Genomic DNA, 22,297 nt, shown 5'->3' with positions numbered 1-22,297 from the left:
GAGCGAGCTGCGCGTACGCACAACCGACCCCGCACAGGCGCAAGCGGCGAACCTGACGCAACCCATGAGCGCGACGTCACCGGGAACTGGTAGTAGCTGGATGCCGAACGTACAAATTATACCCGGATCCTTATTTTCGAAGGAAAAGCAATACAAAAAATGATATTCAATGTACTTTCAAAGAGCTCACTTCCGCAAGCAAGGGCTGCAAGTATTTGCAGAGTTTGGCGCCCCGTCGGCAGGAGCTCTCCAATAGATATGTCGGCCAAGCGTGGCAGCGGCTCCGCAAGTCAACAGCGAGCAATGAAAATTGATCGATACACATTTGAAATGTTCTTTATTCTTCATTATGGTCCCAGTCTACCTCTGCCACCATAAAACGCCTTGCAAAGCGACGCGCATTCCACTTTCTCGCACGCGCCACACTATCAGAGACAACGTCACGTGGGCGGCTAAGAAAAATAAGTGAAAAAATTAAAGCTCCCAGCCGGAGCACCCAAGACAATTTCATCCCATTTGCGTTATTCGTAAAAATCCGACTCTCTGGCTCTTCCTGGCTACGTATCTGATGCTCTTGAAAACAGCCGCTGCCACCAACACAGGCTCGATGTTATTAGTCGGTCCTTTCTACACAAGTTTTTGAAAAGCTGCCTCTTCGGTCACCAGAACGCGGCAATCTACCCACACGAGCCAAATTCAATTTTATACCCCGTGTACGGATAAATTAGTTGGTCGGCGGCCCGCAATCCTGCCGAAAATCGACCTCCTTGTACAGCGTACCTCGACACTGCTTCTCCTGCGTGCGCGCGTGCTTTTTAATCATCTGTTACGAAAGGCGCTGCAAGACGCATCGGCGTGGCCTGGCTGTACAGCTACACCACTGCGCATTCTGTTACGGGGTCACAAATGGTCACAAGCGATGCCGAGGAAGCAGGGACAGTCGTCGACACCCAACAAAAGCATGGCAAAACTGCGTAGGAATTGATGCGGCCGCCCAGATGAACGGACGCTCGCACACAAAACATCCATCCACCTTTCCCCGCGGACAGTGCCTTCGAAAGAAGCCCTATAGAGAGAGAGTCGCAGAAAGTGCCGCGACCCGATCCGTGTAGCTCCGTGAGACATTCATTCTGAGCAACGATGTACCATCGGTTGCGTGACAAGCAGCTATGGATTGATGAATTCTTACGTGCTAAAGCAACGACACTGAGGACAGTGAGTCACGTCGCAGCCATCGTCATCACTGCACTGCAGGGCAAAGGTATACCTCCCACTGATCTCTCATGAGCCTGTTCCTGTGAAAGCTGCGACCACCCTATTTACGAGAAATTCCTAATGTCATCCGCCCACGTGCCTCCCCTGTCGGCCCCCGCTACGCTCGCTTTCCTTTGGAATCCACTCCGTTACCTCAAGCGACCATCGGTTTTCTCCTCTTCGCTGTAGTTGAAGGCTCCGACCTGACTTTCTGAACACCTCCTGGACGTCCCGCACCGAATCCTCAGCACGTAGCAATATCTGTATTTCGCCAGCACCGAAATTCAGACGCCGCAGCCGGCATGGAACCGGGCACCTTGGGCCCACAGCAGCCAAAAGCCGTTGCCACTGAACCACCGAGGAGGCGGGTATACGCTCCGAGCACGGTGCAACAGTGCGACAAGGGTACACTGGTGCGCTCTCTTCTCGCCGCTTTCAAATTACAACAACACTGTAGTCGAATGCAACTGAACAAAGAAGCTGCTTCCAGCCAATGGCGTCGGCCTAATCTCATGCTCTCAAACTAGCACGACAATGTAAGGAGTGGCAGATCAAAGAGGATACACCCCTCCTTCACTGGTCGGGAATAGCCCTCTCCTCACATTGTCACGCCGCTCCTTGCAGTTTCACGCTAGCAGGTTCATGAAAATCGGCCGACGCCATTGGCTGGAAGGGGGGGGGGGGGGGGGGTCCTTTGACGGTGAAGAGCCGCTTCGTTCTTGAGTTGTATCCGACTGCATAGCACCGCTTGTTGCTCTTTATGCCGTACACACGAAGATTTCTGACAAAAAAAAAAACAAAACAAACAAATCATGCGACGACAGCAACTATTGTTCGTTTGTTTGTATGGCTTCTGGGATAAATTACAAGTTTTGCATCCTCGCTACGCTTAGGAACAAATTAGGTGAACGCCGGTGTGAAACAATGACCTGGGCGCCCCAAAACGAGTGGCGGAGGGAAATACCCTGTATGAGACGACACCCTTTTCCTTAGCGTGCGCTCTGGCGTCACCTGAGCGAGCGCGCCCAGCGCCTTTCGCGGTCTCACGGGAACCGGAACGATATGCGGCATCCTCGAGACGCGTAAACAAACGCCACTGCGTTCGCATTTGTTCCGACGAGAACGGGCGCGCGAAATCGGAGCAGCCGCCCGAATACCCGTGGAAACCGCACGGCAGCGACCGCCGGCGTGCCTCGCTGACGCCTGAAAAATGAGACGGAGCGTGAAGGCAGCATCGGCACAGGCCAGGGGCGCTAGCATTGCGTCAACACTTCCAGCATTCATCCTGCGATAGCGACACTTTATTAACATAAATGCTGAATAGAAACCGTCGCCGCCGCTAACTGCGTCATAAGGGCGCTCTTTGAACACTCAAGGAGCAAGCACACATTTTTTTTATATATTTTCGAGGCCCCCCAACCCGAGTGTACACGCTTTTAACAACTTCCTTCACGCACCGATTTCCAAGTTCATCGTCGGCGACAAAACAGGGGCAATCACAGGTGCTTCTTCAAATGTCGTAACAGAAAGTAACTCGCAGGAAACGAGGCCCGGAGAATACATAGTAGACCAGTAGGGCAGCGACATCAAACCCGCAATCCATTACCTCGCGCGCAACGTGGCCCGGCCATTGTGTCATCAAGCAGCGAGGTTTTCTTGCTCTTCTCGTAGGCGGCACGTAATCGATCAGCAGAACAAAGGTCTCATCCGCCGAAGTTGTCGCCATCATCTCAGCCGCAGAGGCTGCCACAGTTTGCAGCATACATGAGGGCATCCTTCACGCGCTTCGTCCGTCTGCGCTCGTCTTCCACTTAGCGCGACTTCCTCGGTACGAAACACCAACTAGCCCCGGCTCTTGCCTTGTTCGCCTTCTTCCGTCAAAAGAAAAACAAACTGACCACGGCACGGCGCTCACTGTCGTCTTCTACTCCAGCCATGCCCGTTTCACATGCAAGCGAAAACGCTCGCGATTCCTGCCGCCGCGGCGAAAAAAAAACCGTTCCGCGGCGGCTCGAGCGGCCACAACGACGAGGTTCCAAGTTGGAATTTTTTCTCTGCGACGCATAGAGTTTCTTACCTATTACCTAGAGGGAAAGCTGGCGGCGCTGCACTTCAGCCACCATGGACGCCCAAAGCATCATGGGGCGGTGAGCTACTTGTTGCGGCACAGTCGTAATTTTTCGGGAACACAGAGTGGCACTACTAAGAAGTTTCATTCCGAAAACGCTGTTCGTGTGTGCGCAGACGACTTTCGCGCGAACGCAGTGGGCAAAAGCCATAGTAGTGAAAACGCGACGACACACGACGCCAATAAAAGGTTTCACTTTTCCGAAATGCCATTAAAAAACCTCTTATAGTATTTAAGCAACATCTTTTTTGAAAACATATTTACTTTTAAAAGTGCACCTGTTAATTACGAAATATTAGTTTTTATAGCGTTCACTACTTGGCCAATAGGAGAGCGAGTCGTCTCTTATTTTGGGCAAACTTTGCACTTAAATGCTTTTCTGCTCGTTTGTTGCAATAATTAGACCAGATATTGAATGTTAGGACGTTTGTAGTTATCAAACAGCTTTATTTTTTTCTATTATTTTTTGGCCAAAAGTTGCAGTTCCGCAACAAGTAGCTCACCGCCCCGTGATGCTTTGAGCGCCCATGGTGGCTGAAGTGGTCTCGAGGGGTCGCCATGCAAACTCCCATAGACGGGCTGCCAGCTTTCCCTCTAGGTAATAGTAAGAAACTCTATGCTGCGACGCGCCGCTACCCGTGAATTTCCCGAATCTCACCCTCTAAAAGCGCATTCGCACCTGCGTTTCGCGGACGCGACGTCGCGCCACCGATTTTCGTCGATTCGTCACGGTCGCTCGCGACCTGCTCAGGGACCGTAACCTAATCGATCCAAATCGGGTCGCACGATGTCCGCGACTCGTTTGCTGTACGTCCTTCGTGCACTCCGTTAGCAGCCCAAACAGCGCCTAACACTACTCCCCGAGGATGCTACTGTTCGGCCATTTGTTCTTCTCGATGCAGCGCCTGGAGGACGCCGGAACACAACTGCAGTCACCGAAAAATCCCGCGTTCGATCGTCTAACCCCTCCCCTTCCAAACCGTTTGCGTTGACGGGCCAGTGATTCGTACCGCCGTCAAGCAACCCTAAATCCGCCTCGTGCGGTAAAAGAACACTTGTGGCCCTTTCTTCGATTTGCTCAAGGTGGGGTCAAAGACCCATTTCCCAAGCATTTTGCCCTGAATAAGCCGAGCACCAGACCAGGTGAAGCTTGTAGCCATCTGTATCACCCGTGGTTAACCGGCGGGACTGGGGATCGACAACGCGCGTGCGACGGCGAAAGCTCACGTAATTAGGTCTCCTCCACAATGAGCAATCACGGTCCTAACAGCCGAGTTCGCCACTCGACAGCGAAGCCGAGGCGAACGACGGAGGAGGAGCCGGAGATTATCTAATCGCTCTACGGGGAACGATAACTCATTCGCCGCTCCGCAAAGCCTGGCGTAGTACAGTGAAAGCGTTTCCGCCCTCCGGATTACTGCCGTAAACGTTTCGTTCACGCGCGCCGGTCGCTCAAGCCCGCTTAATTGGGGCGCCGAAGGCCACCAATGCGACCCCTTTTTAGGTACGCTCTGAGGCGACCATTATTAATTCGTCCCCTTGTTTGTCCAGGTTAAATGCACGCCGCGGGAAGGAGCCGCGACTTACGCAACACTTGGCGACTGACAAATTGCCGGGCAGGGATGCGTATTAACGACTGTCGATGTTGCGCCATCGTGCATCATTTCCAGAAGAGGACGGTAAAAGGGGGCGGCTTTCTTGAGAAAGCCGCTTCAGCTACACGGCACTGCATATAAAGTGCACGGTTCAGCTTTCGAGGAGCACCGCGCGCAGATGATTTATGCACAGCTTATTACCGCACAACGTTTATCTACGCTAACTACCCCCGATCCGCTCTCCTGACTCCGCAGTGATGGGCACGAACACGAGGGAAAAGGTTAGCCCGTAATGGGTTACGTCGAGGTGTAAATTTGCGATACGACTGACACAAGGTTGCGGGCACGGGGGAAATGCTCTTTTTTTCTCTCTCTCCATAGAAGCCATCTCGTTAATGCGAACTCCCGGTTTTTCGACCTGAAATATTGGTAAAAGACGCCGACACCGGATGCCTGTAATCGTTGGTGTAGCTTCCTCATACGAACATCGAACAACGTGCGCGCGACAGCAGCTCGCCTGCGGTGGGCCCCAATCAGGGACAGTGCAGCTCTCTCTGCGCACGCTGCCTAGGACGATGGTGGCAGCTTGGTCGCTAAATAATGTAGCGAAGATCATTCCGCAGATGGTAGTAGACAGGTTTCGGTCGTGGCCGACGTTGTCAAACGCGCCTTTGATGTCTAGCCCTAATTTACTTGAATTATGAGGAGTTATAATCAAGGGGAGTACTGCCCTCGGCAGTGCGCTGCTCTCCGAGGCCCGGGCGGGGGTGTTGCGTACGAAGTGGCAAGCACGGACTGCCGACCAGGACAATGCGGACATCATGTGCGCCACGTGTGGGCAGGAAGAGGAGACTCGATCGAACATGTTGTTCTGACATGTCGATCGAAAGCTTCCCCCCTGCCAACCGAGTGACCGAACACGAAGCCATTTTCAGGGCCAGGGAGATCGACACTACAAAACGCCGCCTTGAAAATTGAAATAGGCTTAAACGATAGTTGGCGTGAACGACACGGCGGGACAGACTCCGCCATAGCGTCTCAAACTTGGCTACGGCTTTTTTTCAATGTCCGCCCGTTATAAGGGATAAGCCCCACATCCAGTCCAATCGAACCAATTCAAGCCAAAAGCCATCCATGACTACAACCAATCCTCACCGACAGCCAGCACGCCTGTCACCGGTAACGTGCAGGCAGTTTTCGCGAACAGCTCTTGTTGCGTCCTGACGCAACAAAGCGTTATTGTCAGCCAGCGCATCTACCAAGGAAGAGAGAAAAAATTCACAGGGACGAATAAATACCTTGTAAATATACAGCTCACAGCCGAAGGCTCAGCTCCGAATGGTGACCTGGGCCAGTGAGGTCGCCAGCACTCACGGTCTCCTGGCCACCTAGCGCGACCGCGAGTGCCCACCTGTCTCCTGCAACCCCTCTTTGCCCCATCCCCGCCCTCCTCACCCGCTTCCTGCTAAGGGTTGCTAAGTAAGTTTTTTCCACCACCACTCCAGTGAAGTTCGCGGTGCTGTACATTGTTTGCCGCGTCCGGGTTCGCGATAGAGGAATGCCCCTTGCGTTCTTTTCTTCTGTCCTCCACATAACTGCAGAGAAGGGGGTGAGTCACTCGCTACCCAACGGGATAGGGGGATAGCGGAGGATTCCGAGAAAACGGGAAAGGTCAGGATCCGCTTCGCGTGGCGTGTCTTTTCTCCCATGTCTGCAGGTGCGTGTGTTGACAGCTTGAGGCGCGGTCAACAACACGCCAGCTGTGGGCATGAAGACAGTTTGTAAGTGAGAGTACTGAACAAATTGGCCTTGAGGTGACTTTCTTCAAACCGGAGGTTGAAACAACCTGCGCCGTGAGAATGTTGCGAAGATCGCGGGATTCCTGGAAGGGAGAATCCTCCGAAATCATGGTGGTGGAAAGTGTACATATTTGCACAGTGTTGGATGTTTGTGGTGTTGCCTTATTGGTTACTGTATCCACCGAGGGCTGGTTTCGTCACGTAGAACTACGAGTCAGTCCAACGTAAATAAGTTTTCCCCTTGCTTGTATCTTTCTTTGTTTTATTAATTGTTAATAAGAAGTCAACCTCTCCAGAAGCATTCTCTACCAACGTGACTGAGCAATATCGAATCTAAAAGACGTCAAGCATCCTTCAGTAATCATCATCAACACAATTTCCCTCCACAAGATCGAGAGGGAAACTCAACTACTCCGATGAGGCTTTTAATGCTACCTACCGTACTGAAAATTCTCCGATGCCCTGAGTACACTCGCTTCGCGTATCCGAGACTTGAACTGATGATGATGATGACGTCCTCAGGCTTAACTGAACGCGGAGAACCCCCGCGACTACATTTTCAAAGGTAGCAGCACATGGCGCAAGCGCACGTTCGACAATGAGGAATTACAGCGCTCGTTCAAAAAAAAAGAAAAGAAAGAAAGCTGGCGCAGCGGGTAATAACCTGGCGCGCAGATGATGGCTACAGCTGTTCGGAGCACTGCGCGGAGCGAAGGGATGACCGGAGGCGTCCCAGAAGGGAGAAAAGAGGGGGAGAAAAACAAAAATCACGACACAATCTACCTCTCCGCAAAAGAGTTTTATATGCAGCCATTGCCTCCACAACATGTCCCCGATCCTTCACTCAGGACGCAAGCAGGCCCACGCTGCCAGTCTCTCGATGCTGCAGCGCAGCTCAGCCCTTTGTTAATGCGAAAACATTACATGGCTCATCAGTCAGGAAATGCGGCGCTGACCGACCGTCCACGAGAAACGGACCGAAACCCCCCATATGGCTTCACTGCAGACAGGATGCGCGTTGTGCTCCGACCGCGCCCGATCGGTCACTCATGAGTACATTCTTGAACATTCGCCGCGCTAACAAGTGCGAGAACAAGCAAAGCAAAACCCTACTCACCCCTGCCCGGTCGATTTGCGAGAAAAACGCACATGCGCCGTGAACGGGCCTGCACAAACCAACACTGCGGCATCCAAGGTCCAACGAATGAGGCTGTCCGCTCATGAAGCAGGCGAGAGACACATCACGGACCGCCGAAGTCAGGGAACAATCGAGACTCCGGTGTCAAGCACAATCATTAAGTGGGCGCGTAGCGTAACACGCAGAAATCAACGCCATGTCGATTTATACGCTGCAGACACAGACGCACACACTGCAGGCATCTACACACATCGCGGTACATCACTTCGTGAATCGGCGGTTTTCAGTCTTGTGAATCAATACAAAAAAAAAAAAAGACCTTCGCAAAATGTCGTACCAACTAGCCCGTCACCTCGCTCTTGTGAACCAGCGCGTTACTTTTCCGCCACGGAGAAAGCGGTCGGACGGAGACCAGCGCCACGAGCGATGGTTACAGCCACCTGCTTAACTTGAAACAGGGATGCACTGGAGAGCTCCGTCGCAAGCATGAAGAGTATGCCATACACGGCGCTGGTGGCGCGTATTAGGAAACGGCCGCGGCTATGCACTTCCAAAAAGAAACCACGCAAAACCGGCACGGAGGAGCCAAAGGAGACAGACAGAACGGTTATTTTTTTTTTCTTAGCGCGAAAAAGACGCACGCTGCGCGGAGTGTGACGCCACGTCGCGACGTCACCGCACGTGCGCTCGGCTCCACCGTCGCGACACTTGTCGCGCGCGTTTCGAGACTCTTCTTTCTCTCTCGTTCTCGTTACTTTCGTTGTTCCCTGCGTCGCCGCTATCTCCACGCCTCCTTTACAATGCACCGCGTTGCGACACGCCGCGAGAATAAAACGAGCCGCGCGTTTACACGTAGCGACAATGTTTCTTCTCCCTCTTCGCGTCTGACGTCTCCCGGCGCGGCTTTGACGGCGCGCCATGTGAAATCAGCCTGCAGCGCTCATCAGTCACTGTGGCAGTAGCTGCTGATTAGGGCGAAGCCTCGCTGCGCGCACGCGGGGGCCGTTTTCATTCCCACAGTGCGTTAATGATTCGACTACAAAGGATAATGACAGCGCTAAAAGAAATTCCGCAATTGTTCTTCACTCCGCAACCCAACTCCACATCACTACTCCCGCCTTTATATCACACGCAAACACTCCTTTTCCAGACACAGCGAACAAAATTCGACTCCAGCAGCTCAACACCTGCGAAGCAGTAAAAGATATGACGAGGTAAAGCTATTGCGAAAAATACCCCGGATACAGAAACACGTCTGCGCGCACTCGCGCTTCCAATGTCACTACGCGTGTCTTTTACGACCACTTAAAGCGCTTTTCCGTTCCACGTAACCGTTGTAGCCACCCCGACAGCCAACGGCCTCTGTGCTTCCACACACGAAGCACACTCTCCCCCGCCGACCCTGACCCACAAACCCGAATCCACCCTCTCCTCATTTCTGACTGACCGATATGCGCCACGACCCCCCTCTCCCTCCCTTCTTTCACCTCGATTTGCCGATGAAGAGTGGCCAGATAAAGCTGTTGTTCTTGTGTAGCACAATTACGCAATGATGCGAAGAGCCTCCCAAAGCGTCAACTTTGCTTTTTCCTTTTTTTTTCTTTTTTCACGTTTATAAACACGCAAGCTGCTCGTCCCTTCGCGACTGAACAAATCCCCGCGCAGCGATCAAAAGCGCCCGCTTTTGATCGCTGCGGACAGCGAAACAAGCGCCCTTTGTCATTTCTCGTCGCCTCTCGCAGCTAAAACTTTAGCGTGCCAAAAACTTGGGAAGCTCGCCCAGCGAGACGCGTACACGAACCAACTACGCATGTGATGTGCGGCGATACGCAGAGCTTCTCACGAGACCACAGTCGGATATTTAACAGCTCAGCCGACACTCATGACCCCCCACCACACGTGCTCCTCCTCTGCGATACGGAAATAGTCTGCTGTCTGAAGTGTTCTTGTTATCCGAATAAAGAGCTCAACACAAGGCGAAACTGAAAGCGCCGACTTCGTTTAGTGCTGCGGTTGGTTAGCGGAGTAATACAGCAAACCTGAGGCGGGAAGCATGCCGCGCTGCTGCCAAACTGCTGATCTTCAAAACAATGCGAGGACATTTCACGCCGTTATAGACACGAGGACACTGCAAGGCACACGATCGTCAAACGAGGCTACACGACGGAATGCGAGGAAAGTCCCCAGTAGACCTTAGAAATCCCATGGAAGTCCCGAGGACGTTTAGGATGTCCGCAGGACGTTCAAGGGAGTTCCAGTGCCTATCGGGGCGTAGCGCAGCCGAACCACTCGATAGAATGCGAGGTGTCACTCGCTTCGGACTCAATCCGCTCGCAACTTGCGTGAAGCCGTCCTGAGCATGGAGCCGGTTTCGTTTTCGCACGACGCGGCGTGAACGGCCGTTCTCAACAGGCTGCGAGCCCCCTCACATTAAAAAAAAAAAACAAAAAAAAAACAATACCACTCTTTTAATTTTCTTTTTTCTTTTGTTTCCCCATACATCAGATAAAGCTGTCAGGGTCAAACTTTTCTCTAGCGAAGATTGGCACGGCGGCATGGTACGCAGGGTTTAACGTCCCAAAGCTGCGTATAGGCCCTAACGAGGGCATACTGGTGCGCTCCGGATTTATCGAGGCCAAGGGCAACGTTTTTAAATATACGCAGGATTCTTTCAGCTGCACTACGAGTGCGCAGCACAAGGGCTCCTTCGCATCTCGCCTCCTTCAAAGTGCGGTCGCCACGGCCGGAAGCGAACATACGCGAACTCGTTAACCAGCAGCCGAATGCCATCACCACGCAAGATGCAGACGGGCTACAAGACGCGAGGCCTCGCAATGGGCGAGACGGGAATTGCGTGTTAGCGAGAAAGCCGGAAGAAGAACTTGGCAAGCAAGCAGCAGCGCGATTCATTCACTCGAAATGTGCGTCACGCCGGCGTGCGCTTGGGGCCGAATTTCCGCTTTCCAAATGCGGCGTCGCTGATTCAAGAGTTGCACGGAGGAAGACAATGGCAAGAGCCAGAGAGCACTCTGTTCCTTTTGAATGCATGAATGAATGCAATCGGCGGCTACACTTTCGGCTCGCTTTGTCCGCCGATTTTTTTCTTTCTCCATCCGTCAAATGAAACGCTGGCAAATAAAACGCGCGCGGAAACATAAAGGGTATGAGCGGGATTCGAACCCAACGTGGTTTAGGTGCCAGTTTCGGTAGTGGCAAAGCGGCGCGCTGAGGCCGTTCGAACCGACACGAGCAAGTGGCGCTGCTGCATGCTCTTTCCTAAACTCCTTCCAACTGGAGCCGCCGCGGTGGCTCAGTGGCTATGGTGCTCGGCTGCTGGCCCGAAAGACGCGGGTTCGATCCCGGCCGCGGCGGTTGAATTTCTTTGGAGGAGAAATTCTTGAGGCCCGTGTACTGTGCGATGCCAGTGGACGTTAAAGAACCCCAGGTGGTCGAAATTTCCGGAGCCCTCCACTACGGCGTCTCTCATAGCCTTAGTCGCTTTGGGACGTTAAACCCCATAAACCAACCAACCAACCTTCCAACTGGCATGCAGGGCGTAAAAGCTTACGCAAAGGGCACGTGCTCTGGTAATTATGTTGCAATTAGTGCGCCTTGAACAGCAACAGCGTCGCTAAAATCGCGCTAATTTCGTACGCACCGAAGCACGAGGAGAAAAGTAGAGAGAGAAATTTTGCCCGCTTATGAATGCACGACACCCTCACGAGATGACCTGAGAGAGACTCCTCGAAAACGTACCGTTGCTGCTTTTAATCCCTTTGGCACGCGCGCAGTGTGTGTGTTTCTGTGACGCGTTCGCTGTTCCGTACGTAGCCTCCCTCGCAAGTGCTCTTTTCCGCGCTTGTAGTATCCACGTTTGTTCTTTTCATGTGACAGCTTTGTTAGGGGCCCCGTGTCACATAAAAGCCGGCGTCAACGTCGCTGGCCGTGAGCGAAAAATATCCACGAAAAATTCCTAGAGGAGCGACCTTATAGGGGTTGGGCCACATGAGTCACGTGACCTTATGACGTCGCCACAAACTGTCCAATGGACTGTCAGCTAACTGCCCACCGTGGCAGTTAAATTAATGACGTCGCGAGAGGTTGCTCGGGGAGAGCAACCTCGGTCTCGCAAGCTCCACCGATGGCAGCGCCTGCCATCGCGGGACAGTGGCGCATCGCTTAACCGCTGCACCAGGAGTGGCACGAGGACCCCCAGGGATCTGTGAATGTAACGTAGAAAACGACCTATTCGGCACATATGGTCATTACCGCTGCCTCGTCACGCCCTTCAGGCGGAGCTCAAGTGTCCTCTCCAGTTTTTCTGTGTGCCTCCTGGTTTGCTCGTCACATGCATAAAATGTCTGCAAATACGCTTGTGCCCACGCTCATCCACCACACCAATCTCACCTGAAGTCATGACACAACTGGAAAGTAAATAACAAAACAAAAATCGCGCACCGAGACGCCGCTAACAGGCAAGGACTCGATGTGAACTGTGGGGTTTTAACGTGCCAAAGTGGCCCACCCATGGGATATGAGGGACGCCGTAATGGAGTCCAGGCTCCGCATTTATTTATAGACCACCTGAACTTCTTAACGTGCGCTGACGCAGAGCGAGGGGGCCTTTTGAGTTTCGCCTCCATCGAAATACGGCCAGAATTGAACCCTGGTCCTCCGGCTTAGTAGCTGAGCGCGCTAATCATCATGCATTGAGCCGCAGCGGAGGGTGCTTTGCAAGTGATGTAACGAAGGGAGTGCTTGAAGGTTTCCTCAGTGAAATAACTTCGTCCAGTTTTTGGGCGCGGAATCCAGAGGCTACGTTTGCACTGCCATTCACTCCAAAACGGTAGCGACTCGTCTTTTCTCCCAAGGACGTCACCCGTTTGTTTCAAATGACGGGAAGATTTTTAAATCCAAATTTCCCACCGGATAACCTGTATTTCACTGCGAGACAATCACCATAGCCCGAGAATCAATTTTTACTGAGAGTCGGTGGAGTCGTCCTCGATGTCAATTCCGGCCCATATTTGGGGTCGCTCACGTTCACCTACCATCTGACCGGCGAGCTGTCCCCAACCACGCCCCCTTTCTTCTTTCCCAGCCCAAAGGAAAGTGCAGTTTCTCCTCGTTGTTCCGTGCGTGCGAATTTTAACTGCGCTAGAAAAACTGTACGCTAAGCCCTACGCACACAACTATACTGCGAGCCTGTGTTGGACGACAGCCGCTCGAGATAGTTATCGAATCTAGACGCCTAACACGGCCTGGATATCACGATGACGACAGGCGCTGCAAACCGCGGGCGGGTACGATCAGGCAGCGCAGACCGCAACTGCTAAGACGACTGCAGCAGTGAGGGGATCATTTCTATTCCCGTTGATCGATGACATCAGGGGAGCTAGGCAAACAACAACACATGAGTCACCGAGTGAAATCCCTGGCGTTCGCATCTGAACTCGCGCTCTGGAGACAGCGTCGAATGAGAAACGCGGAAACAAACGATGCCGTCGCGACCGCACTGGACCTGCATGTGTGGTCAAACCTTCAGCACAGCTGCCAAGCGGCTCCGATACTATGACATCACTCCATGGGACTGCAAGTAGCCACTGTTCGACACTATAATGTGTGCGGAATGGTGGCAGCGAAAGTGAGGTCGACGACAACGTGGAACTCTTCGGATGTGAAATCTAGTGATTGTTAAAGCGACTGGTTCTGGTTAATGTCCCTTCTGCCCAAGCCTTTAACTCAACAGAAATCGGAGCATCAGGCCGCGAGACAGTCCGTAGAAGCCCGCTCGAAAACCGGCCGGCAATCAGTGGCACTGCGGATCGGACCCTGTACTCTCCGCATAGGGTGATCCCAATCACCGGGCCACCGCTATTCATCCCAGAGGAAGACAATTACCGTCGAAGCAACATTTAATCGCTCGGCTGTGAAACTCAGTTACTGTCGCGCACGACTGTGCTCCAGCGTCCTGTCTCTATTTGCACAGCCACCAAGCATCCATGTAGCCTAACAACCAGCTTTTAACTGACGTGCACTCGGCAGGACTCCGGCAATATGTGTCTCTCTCTCCCTCTCCGGCGCACACAACCAGGATTACTAATGCGCGCGGTTTTTCGCTCAGCAGGGCAACGCATGCCCCGATCTTGCCGGGGTGCGCGCATCAATCTCGGACTGGAGCCAGAGCCCGCCCCGGGGCGGTTACCGAGCGCGCTTTCGCTCGCCGGCCAAGGCCGTCTGGGCGCCGATAAGGCCCGGCGGCGCTCGGCCCGCCTCGAGGTCGGCTCGCTCGTAAAAAGAGAGGAGAGTGGGCGGGGAGCCGCCCGGTAGCATGAGCAGCAGAAGCAGCACCCTCCGCCCCCGCCGCGACATTGTTGCGAGCGCGGCGCCCTTATCTGGCGCCCCCCGTTGCACAAGCGCGCTCGGCGCCGGGGCCCGGCTCGCGCAAATCGGAGCAGCACATCCTCCGGGGGCGAAGACAGGCGGACACGCGCGCAACAACCGCCTGGCGGCACCGCGACGCCCGTCACGCGAGGGAAAGTAAAAAGGACATAAAAAAAAAGAGACGGCGGGCAGGACGGCCGTCGCCGCGCTCGTCACGCCCGCACGGCTGTGAGCACGGCGCGTGTCCCTCGCGTCTCACGCCAGGTACGGGAACTTGCAAGCGCGCGTGTGTACACGGAACGCGCTGGCATGCCAGAGGGTGGCGCGACGACTGGGCGGACAGGCGAGGAAGAAGCCCTTCAGTGCGCGTGTTTGACCCCCGCCGCGGAGAAAGGGGCTGCGGGAGACGCATGTAAAAGGTGCCTCCGGGGTCGTTGAACATGCCACCGAGGCATGAATGAGTGCCGACACGGCCCGCGGTGACCATGATCGCGCGCAACAGAGCAGCAGCAGAGCAGGCAGGCATGGCCGGCGACGGACAAGGCAAACGCACGCGCAGGTGGCGCCGCCGCTCGGCGGCGCACGCAAGCCGGCGGCGGCGGCGACGCCCGTGCCATGCAAACAGAGGCCGCGCGGCGGACACAGACTGGAGGAAGGGGAGGGAGGGAGAGCCGCCGCGCGGAAGAAGGAGGGAGGAAAAGACGAAGCTTCGGCGGCGGCGTACAATCTGGCGGAGGCCTAGGGTACTCACGCTTGACGCGGATGCTGTCCAAGTGGAAGAGCTGGCTGGCCTTGTTCCAGTCGGACTGCTTGGCGAGCAGGACGGGGTCGTCCGGCGTGTCCATCCCCGCTGCCGCTGCGCCGTCACTGCGGGCCACCACCATGGAGACAACGGGGCACCATTCAGCCCGGGCCAAAACACTCCAAGCCACACACACTCGCGCGCGCGCAGCACCAGCACCGCCGAGGAGATGCTCTCTCGTCGCCGGCAGGGCAGCACGCAGCGTAATCCAAAACGGTCCGAAGGGCGCACGCTCGCTTCACGGAACCATCCCCATCGTGGACGCCTCAATCCACCGCCGCCAGCGCTGTCCTTTCGGAGGAAACCAACATAAAGTTTCGCCGCTCGCAAAAAGCGCCCCTCGCTCGCTGCTCTTCCTTCGCCCCCTCCGCCGGGGCCTCCCTCTCCCCCGTCGGCTCTGGCTCTCTTCTGCGCTCGGCGAAGGAAAGCGCGCCGCCGCCGCCGAGGGAAACGCAGGCCACAGGCGCGCACAGCAACAGCGGCGACCCCTGGCGTCGTCTGCGATAGCGACGCCCCATTGGCCGCCACGGCGCCGGGCCGACCAATTGCGAAGCGGCAGACGGCGACCCAGCCGACGACTGCGGCTGGCGCTGAGGCTGGCGCGGCGGCCAGCGTCGGCGAGCGCCGACGGCCGTCGGCTCCTTTCGGCCAGCGGAAACGTCACCATAAGCCACCAACCCGCTCACGACAGAAACTTGCTAATTCGTGCTCTCTACCGTACGCAGCTGAATCCTGCTCGCGCAATTGAGAGCGTGCTGCGAGCGTCCGATAGCTCGCGCCCTCGAAGGATTCACCACCGGCTACAGCTAGACACGCTCGTCGAGGCGAGCAAAACAAAAACAAAGGCGCTCTTCGCCGCAAAACACGGGCCGCGCTTGTACAGCGCTGAGGCCGCGCCGTCGGCGTCCATCCAGCTCTCGCTCGCCCTGCGACCTAGAAACAGCGGCGGTCGCGCCGCGAGTTTTTGAATGAACGCAAGCGGATGCAGAGAAGTGTCGGGCCGCGCCTACGCTCGTGCAAGTACGTACGCACGCACTTCCTCCAAGGACGACGCGGCTTCCCTTCTCCCCCAAGACGGCAGGAAGCCCGCGGAGAGCAGCATCCGCCTGACAAGCGACAGATAAAGAAAAGCAGCCCCCACTTGGGTACGTCGTCGCTCCCCCCCAACTCCAGCTGTGAATGGAGTCGGCGACAGGCCGACATCCCCCCCCCCCCCCCCCCCCCTTTTTACGTCGGGCCCGGTTGAACGAACGCGCCTCCCCGACAGCTGCCGACAGCGCTGCTTCACTCTGGCCTGAGCTGCGTGGCACGCGCACTTTCTCCCAACTCGGCCTATCGCCTAAGGCCACGCGGCACTAGGAATTCGCACTCCCAACTGAACGACAAATGCCTTTTTTTACTGTTCCTCCACTGAGCCTGTGACGCTCAGAACGAGCCCTACACCGACCCGTCCTGAATCCGCTCCACTGTCCCGCGCAATGAGTTGGATTTTTCCTTGCCAGGACTCGAAAATGTCAAGAGGAGAGATGTATTCAGTACTCATTAATTTTTTTCTTGTCGAACCACATTTACAAGGAGGGTCATAACTGCCCACGAAGCTTACATGACAAACTGACCTAGATACCGAGTTCACAGAGCAATAATGTAAACAGCAGGGCTGCGTACGAATGCGGGGTTCTACTATTGACGAGTAGTCACTACTTTGTGCCTGATACACACGAGTCAACAAGCAACGGCTCTTTGCCCTCTATAGCCTCGACAAGGTCAAGGCAGCCCCAGACGGCCAGGAAGCTCGAAATGACGCCACAGGGGCGCGAAGAAGACCCAGTTCGAAACAGGGAGCCGACACAATGCATGCAGACTTCAACCTCGGCGCGACCATGGAAGCCTGCCGAGTGCAAAGCTCACAACTTAAATAGCGCGCTCGGTTCAAGGGGTGATCAGATCCCACCGAAGGTGAGGTAATTATTTTCTTCCACTGAGACTTCCGAAATTTTTTCGTGATACGAAACGAACATTTTTAAAAAGAGATAAACCGCAGGACCCACGACGCCCACTTCGCTCGTATGCAAATATGCCAACGCAGTCGGATGAAGTAGCCGGAACGTATTGAACCGGACGAGCGGAAGCCAGGAATAGATCTTGGAGAGGATAAGAGGACAGGGAATATGACCCATGCTTCCGGGGCAGCAATGGGTCAGACTTGCCATTTGCCAGTATTTATATTTTCTCGGAGTAAATCAATACGCAGAGATCAGCTGGCGCAGATAAAACGACCTCTTTCGACAGAGAGTAAACACTAACGTGTATTGTAAGCAACAGCAGGATGCATTCATGGGCGTTCGCGATCAAATCGGCTGGCGCAGGATATCCGCGCACCACAGAGGTTAATAAAGATGGAGGCATAAACAACATGTGAAAGCCGGTAGCAGCAACAATTCCACCGGCGTCTCCCCATATTCCAATGCTTCTTCTTTTACTCTCGTAAGTGCCTAGGCGCCAGAAGGTAAACAACTATAGAGACAGAGAGAAAAACACGACTGCCAACGCTCGACGATTCCCTTCCCATACCAGTTGCCTTGCGTGGTGCACTAGCAACACGGAGGACACGGCACAACAAGAAAGGAAGCAATGTCGGACAGAAGTGGAAAGCGTTGCTGAACAAGGTGCGGAGTTCGTGATCTGCAGGCTGAGGGGACGCTTCCTTTCCAGCTGTTGCATCGCGAGGAGGGGGCGGGGCATCGCAGCGTGGTGGCGTCATACGACAACACAGCCGGCTCAGGGCGAACGGGCACATGCTGAAAGGGGAAGTTTCGACGGAGCAACCGGACGCTCAGTGTAAAGGCCGTCCCATCGCGCACCAAACTTGGACCAGGGAGCGCAACTTCGCGTCGCAGCGCCAAGCAGATTCCTATCCATCTGTTGCACAACAAGCCGACTTCCTGAACGCACGCTTCGGCCAACTGCAAAGCATTCCCTTCCCCAATGTCCGTGAAGGTCAGCGGCCTTGCTCGCGCCGCCGGTCCAGCGGAGAGAAGCACGGCCCAGACAGAAGCCGTTGATCGGACACCTCCTCACGCCCGGTCCCAATTTGCCACGCCACGCGAGGCGTTGAAAAGAGGACGCCTTTTATACAAACCGGGTACCGGCCGACCGACCGACAGGCTATCGTCGATCGCCCTACCGTGCTGCACCGCAGGCGAGAAGCGGCGCGCGTTCTTACCCGCTCGGCGCGTAGCCGGCTCTGCCTGTCCGTCCATCATCCGTGCGTGAATGAGCAAGCAGCAGCCGACAGCCAGCGCGCGCCTAAAAAAAGAAAGCACGACGAGCAGCAGGCAGAGGAGCTTCAACAAAGGCGCCGACAAGGGAGCCGGCGTCATTCAGGCGCCCACGCAGTAACCCCCCGCCCAACGTGGCCTCGCTCGCAGCAGTGACTCCGTGGCCAGGCCACGTACTACTGCCTCCAAGACGACCGGCCAGGACGAAAGAAGAAAAACAAGCAGAGCGTGTAAAGAGGAACCCGTCTCAAATACTACGAATTGAGGTGCTTTTTTTTTTTCGTGGCGAGTTCTCACCCCCTTCATTCAGTGACTGCTCAACGCGACTGTGCCAAATTGGGCTTCTCGTTCTCTCGCACAGGAAAAAAAAAAAAAAAATGGAAAATCCGGGCGCCGCGAGCTCTTTCCCGGATGCGTTATTGTTGCGTCCTTGCCTTCTGTTGCCACCAAGAAACTCAGAGAGAGAAAAAAAAGAAGAAAAGAGCATCGTCCGTCCTACATTCTCTTCGTCAGTGAGTGTATCCGCATGAATGGACCTCGCACACCATCCGAGCCCACCGCTACGAGAATCCGATTTTCCTCGTCGTGCAACCCACTACACACAGTGTCGCATGTACTAAGAAAGGTCTGCACGTCAATGCCAAACCATCAGCATCGCGCGAACGCTTTTCAACAGACCGCGATCCAAGCCGCTTTGACCTCTGACTTCGAACCACTTGCCACACCCACCTCGACGCCCAAGGAGTCACAGCCCATAAAAACATGGTCACTAAGCTTAACTTCCCTTCTTTCTACGCCATTCCAGCTGTTACAGCTATTTCAGGCTGCAATATTCAGTGCCGCGTTTAACTCGCTGAATCCGCCAACGCTCACGTGGCCACATGCATGGCCAACGTGACAACCCAGCGCAAGTGTACCAAGAACCCGCCGCCGTTCGAACGCCCGCGGTGCGTGCCGGGAATGTGAACGTGGTGCCATGCGGTGGCGCCATCACACGACGACGGCGTCACGCCAACGTCACGCGCACGTCACGGCGGCGCCATTGGCCGCGCTCCTGTTGCTACGGGACGCGGCGGCCGGCGCGCGCCCTATCACGTCCGCCCGAGCGGCGGCACGGTCCAATCAGGACCGGTCGCCAAGGTTCAGAGACCCCCCCACGTCGAGGCGCGTCGGCGGCGGTGGCCCAACAACAGCGGCGGCTCCCGCGGCAGCGTCTGCCGTCTCGCTGAGTCCGCGCTGCTGCTGCCTACGGCGGCGCTAGCCGCCTGTTCCTACGCGCGCGCGCACGCTATGGCCGGCTACCACACTCCCCTTTCCTCCAGGGGGCATGAGCCTCTCCGAACGCCATTGCGTAACTGCCCCTGTCCCTCGTCGGCGTTGTTATTACCCCCTCCTCCCGCTCTCTGGCGAACGCGAGGAGCGAAGTTTTTCAGCCCGTGAGCTAGTTGCCACCCGGACACAACAGGCCGTAGGCGCCTTCCCTCCCTCGCCTCTTTGGCGCTGCCGCAGTCCCCGCATCTCGGGAACGATACCATTCATTCCCAGGAGGAAGAGAGAAATTTTTCCGCTGTGGGAAACAAGCCACTGCTCTCCAGAGTTGCCGTTGCGAAACTCGCCCGCCCGCCGGCCAGACAGGCGACGCCGGGAAGCCTTGACACGGGTCAGTAAACACTGGCCACGCACGCCTCTGGTCGTGACCTTGTTGTTGCCTAGTCGCGGTCGGTTACCCCTTCGTCACCTGATGTGGCGAACCAAGCGTCAACAAATGGGATGTTGGAAGGCCACGCGCTGGGTTTGCGTGTCACCCACGGTTTTCCAGTCAAATCTTGTCCCAGTCAGATCATTTCCGAGCATTTACGCTTCACTACACACTGATCTTAGCCAAAAGGCCGAGAAGAGATCGGCGCTCTAATCTCTATGCAGCGGACAAACACACTGCCTTATGTTTGTTCGTGAAAAGGGCAAGAAAAGGCTTTAAAAAGCGCGCAGGAGTCAGGAACGCCACAAGACAGCTGACAAATAAGCACAGAAGAGTAACCTTGCAGCTCTCCGATAAACTCGGAATCAGTTCAAGGTGACGAAACGTAAAGAAGCAAGTAACAAAGTCCCTGCATTGCTGCTGAGTTTAATATAGATTTCGTAAAACCTATCAAGATAAAACATGCCTTCACAGTCGTACCGACCATATCAAAGAGTGCCACAAGATGGTCTGTCTAGGCTTTCATGCGTCCAGCAGCGCCTATGTAACGCAGTTCTTCACGCAATTATATTGGCAAGTCGTCAGGATAAATCAATGCGTGTTGAACCGATCGCTAGGGTAATCGAATGCACGGAATATATCGCGACTGTAATTGTGCAATTTACGGGAAAATGAGAAAGGACGACAGATCATCAACGTAAAATATACATACAAGCCCACTAGCTGCTATACTCCGAAGCGGTTTGTTGGTCTGGTACAGTACACATAGTTCGTTCCTCCCTGCATCCAGACCACGAAGAACTCGTCGTTTCATATTCCAAACAGTTATTAAAACAAAATCATTCTAGGTGATAAAAACTACACACGTGTTGCTGTGGTGGTTATTATGCGCACGTCGTGTCAGTCAGTGCGGCTACAGCACGGAAAGACCATTCATGTCAACTGGCGATGATGCGTGCGTTACAGTTGATGACATAGCAAACAGGCCGTATAGAGCACCTGGACGACTTCACGAAAGTTTCCTTGCACGCACCTCGCCTCTGTCACAGCAAAACTTCCTTACTGCACGCGGATATGGCAAACACAAGGTTTTACAGAAGATAAGGTTTCGTTTTTGGCAAAATTCTACAGAACCTAACTCATTTTTAATAAGGGAGCAAATTGCTCATTGGCATCCACCCGAGCGCAGTCATAAGGCTACAAAGGAAAGCCACATTTGACCATTTAATCCTTTGCTGCCAAAAGCGCCATCTAAGGAGGCTACATCGAGTAACAGTGTTTGGTAATTTGTATGGCCCGCGCGGCTGCCGATAGCGGCTGATGATCTTGCACGCGGTTGCCTTTGAGGGGGAGTTGCCTCAAGTGCTTTCGCACGTCCTACTCGGTTTAACTGCGTTAAAACCCTGCCATTTTTTTCTTACCGAAGAACCAGCCAATCGAGCGATCAGCTTTGAGAATTCAGCTCATAATTCGCTTACACCAGGTGTATAGCGCCAACTTCACTGCCAAGTAATAATTTACACCCAGCCGGCCGCGATGCGACAGAGAGCAGTACGCTCCCATTAAAAAACCGTATAGGCTGTTATAGAAAAAGTAATGAAGAAAACAAGAAAAAAAATTTGACAGAGGTCTACCGCACTGACGACCAATCCAAGAGTCTGAGAACAGAGAACTGTTTGGGGCCTCGGTACTTTAGTCAGGTACAACTTCAGTCTGCAGTGAAGCTCCGCCCACATTTAGGACCGCCGAACAGGATTCTTGCGTGACAAAAAGTAGACCGTTGAAAAAGCTTTTCTCGTTAAGCTCGAGACAAAATTATAAGCTTTGATAGAGTAAAACTTCAAAAATTTGATTTCGTGCACTGCGGCAACTGGCCAGCAGAGTAATACAGGTCGCCGCGGACCGTGGCCAGTGTTACCAAAAGCTGTTGTGTCCGATTGTACCCTAGTACGGACCCCTCCTCCGCCCGACCGCTCCCCATCCTTAAGCCTACTCCATCCCTCGTTTCCCCTCACGCACATGAAAAAAAAAAAGCCAGAATCCCACCCATAACGGGTTGACCCACCTCCTATTTTTCTGCATGGAGGCGGCCCAGGCATGGACGAACACCCGAACACGTGCGAGCTAGCACACACAATGCAGTTGCGGCGACAGAGGGGGTGCACGACGCTCTTACGCGAGACGCAGCGTACGCACCCCATTAGGCATAGTAGTCCATTC

The 22,297-nt window shown here is 54.5% G+C and overlaps 1 protein-coding gene across 5 annotated transcripts in view; it reads right to left on the bottom strand.

The window, feature by feature from the left end:
- The window catches only part of mnb (minibrain), a 103,509-nt gene that overhangs the window by 53,594 nt on the left and 27,618 nt on the right, over window positions 1-22,297 (bottom strand). For 3 of the 5 annotated variants that reach the window (XM_089549928.1, XM_089549929.1, XM_089549930.1), the window contains exon 1: window positions 15,050-15,248. The exons of 1 other annotated variant lie outside the window; for it this stretch is intronic. In XM_089549928.1, the coding sequence (XP_089406054.1) occupies window positions 15,050-15,182 (133 nt within the window). In that variant the 5' untranslated portion in view covers window positions 15,183-15,248. Of the gene's footprint in view, window positions 1-15,049; window positions 15,249-22,297 lie in introns of those variants that run through there. One more of the 5 variants, XM_089549931.1, reaches the window with a different exon arrangement.

The sequence above is a fragment of the Amblyomma mixtum genome, chromosome 6 (genome assembly GCF_055824585.1).
Source record: "Amblyomma mixtum isolate Tamu chromosome 6, ASM5582458v1, whole genome shotgun sequence".
NCBI lineage: Eukaryota > Metazoa > Arthropoda > Arachnida > Ixodida > Ixodidae > Amblyomma > Amblyomma mixtum.
The sequence above is the reverse complement of the archived record's forward strand: the minus strand, read 5'-3'. Positions and strand labels throughout refer to the sequence as shown.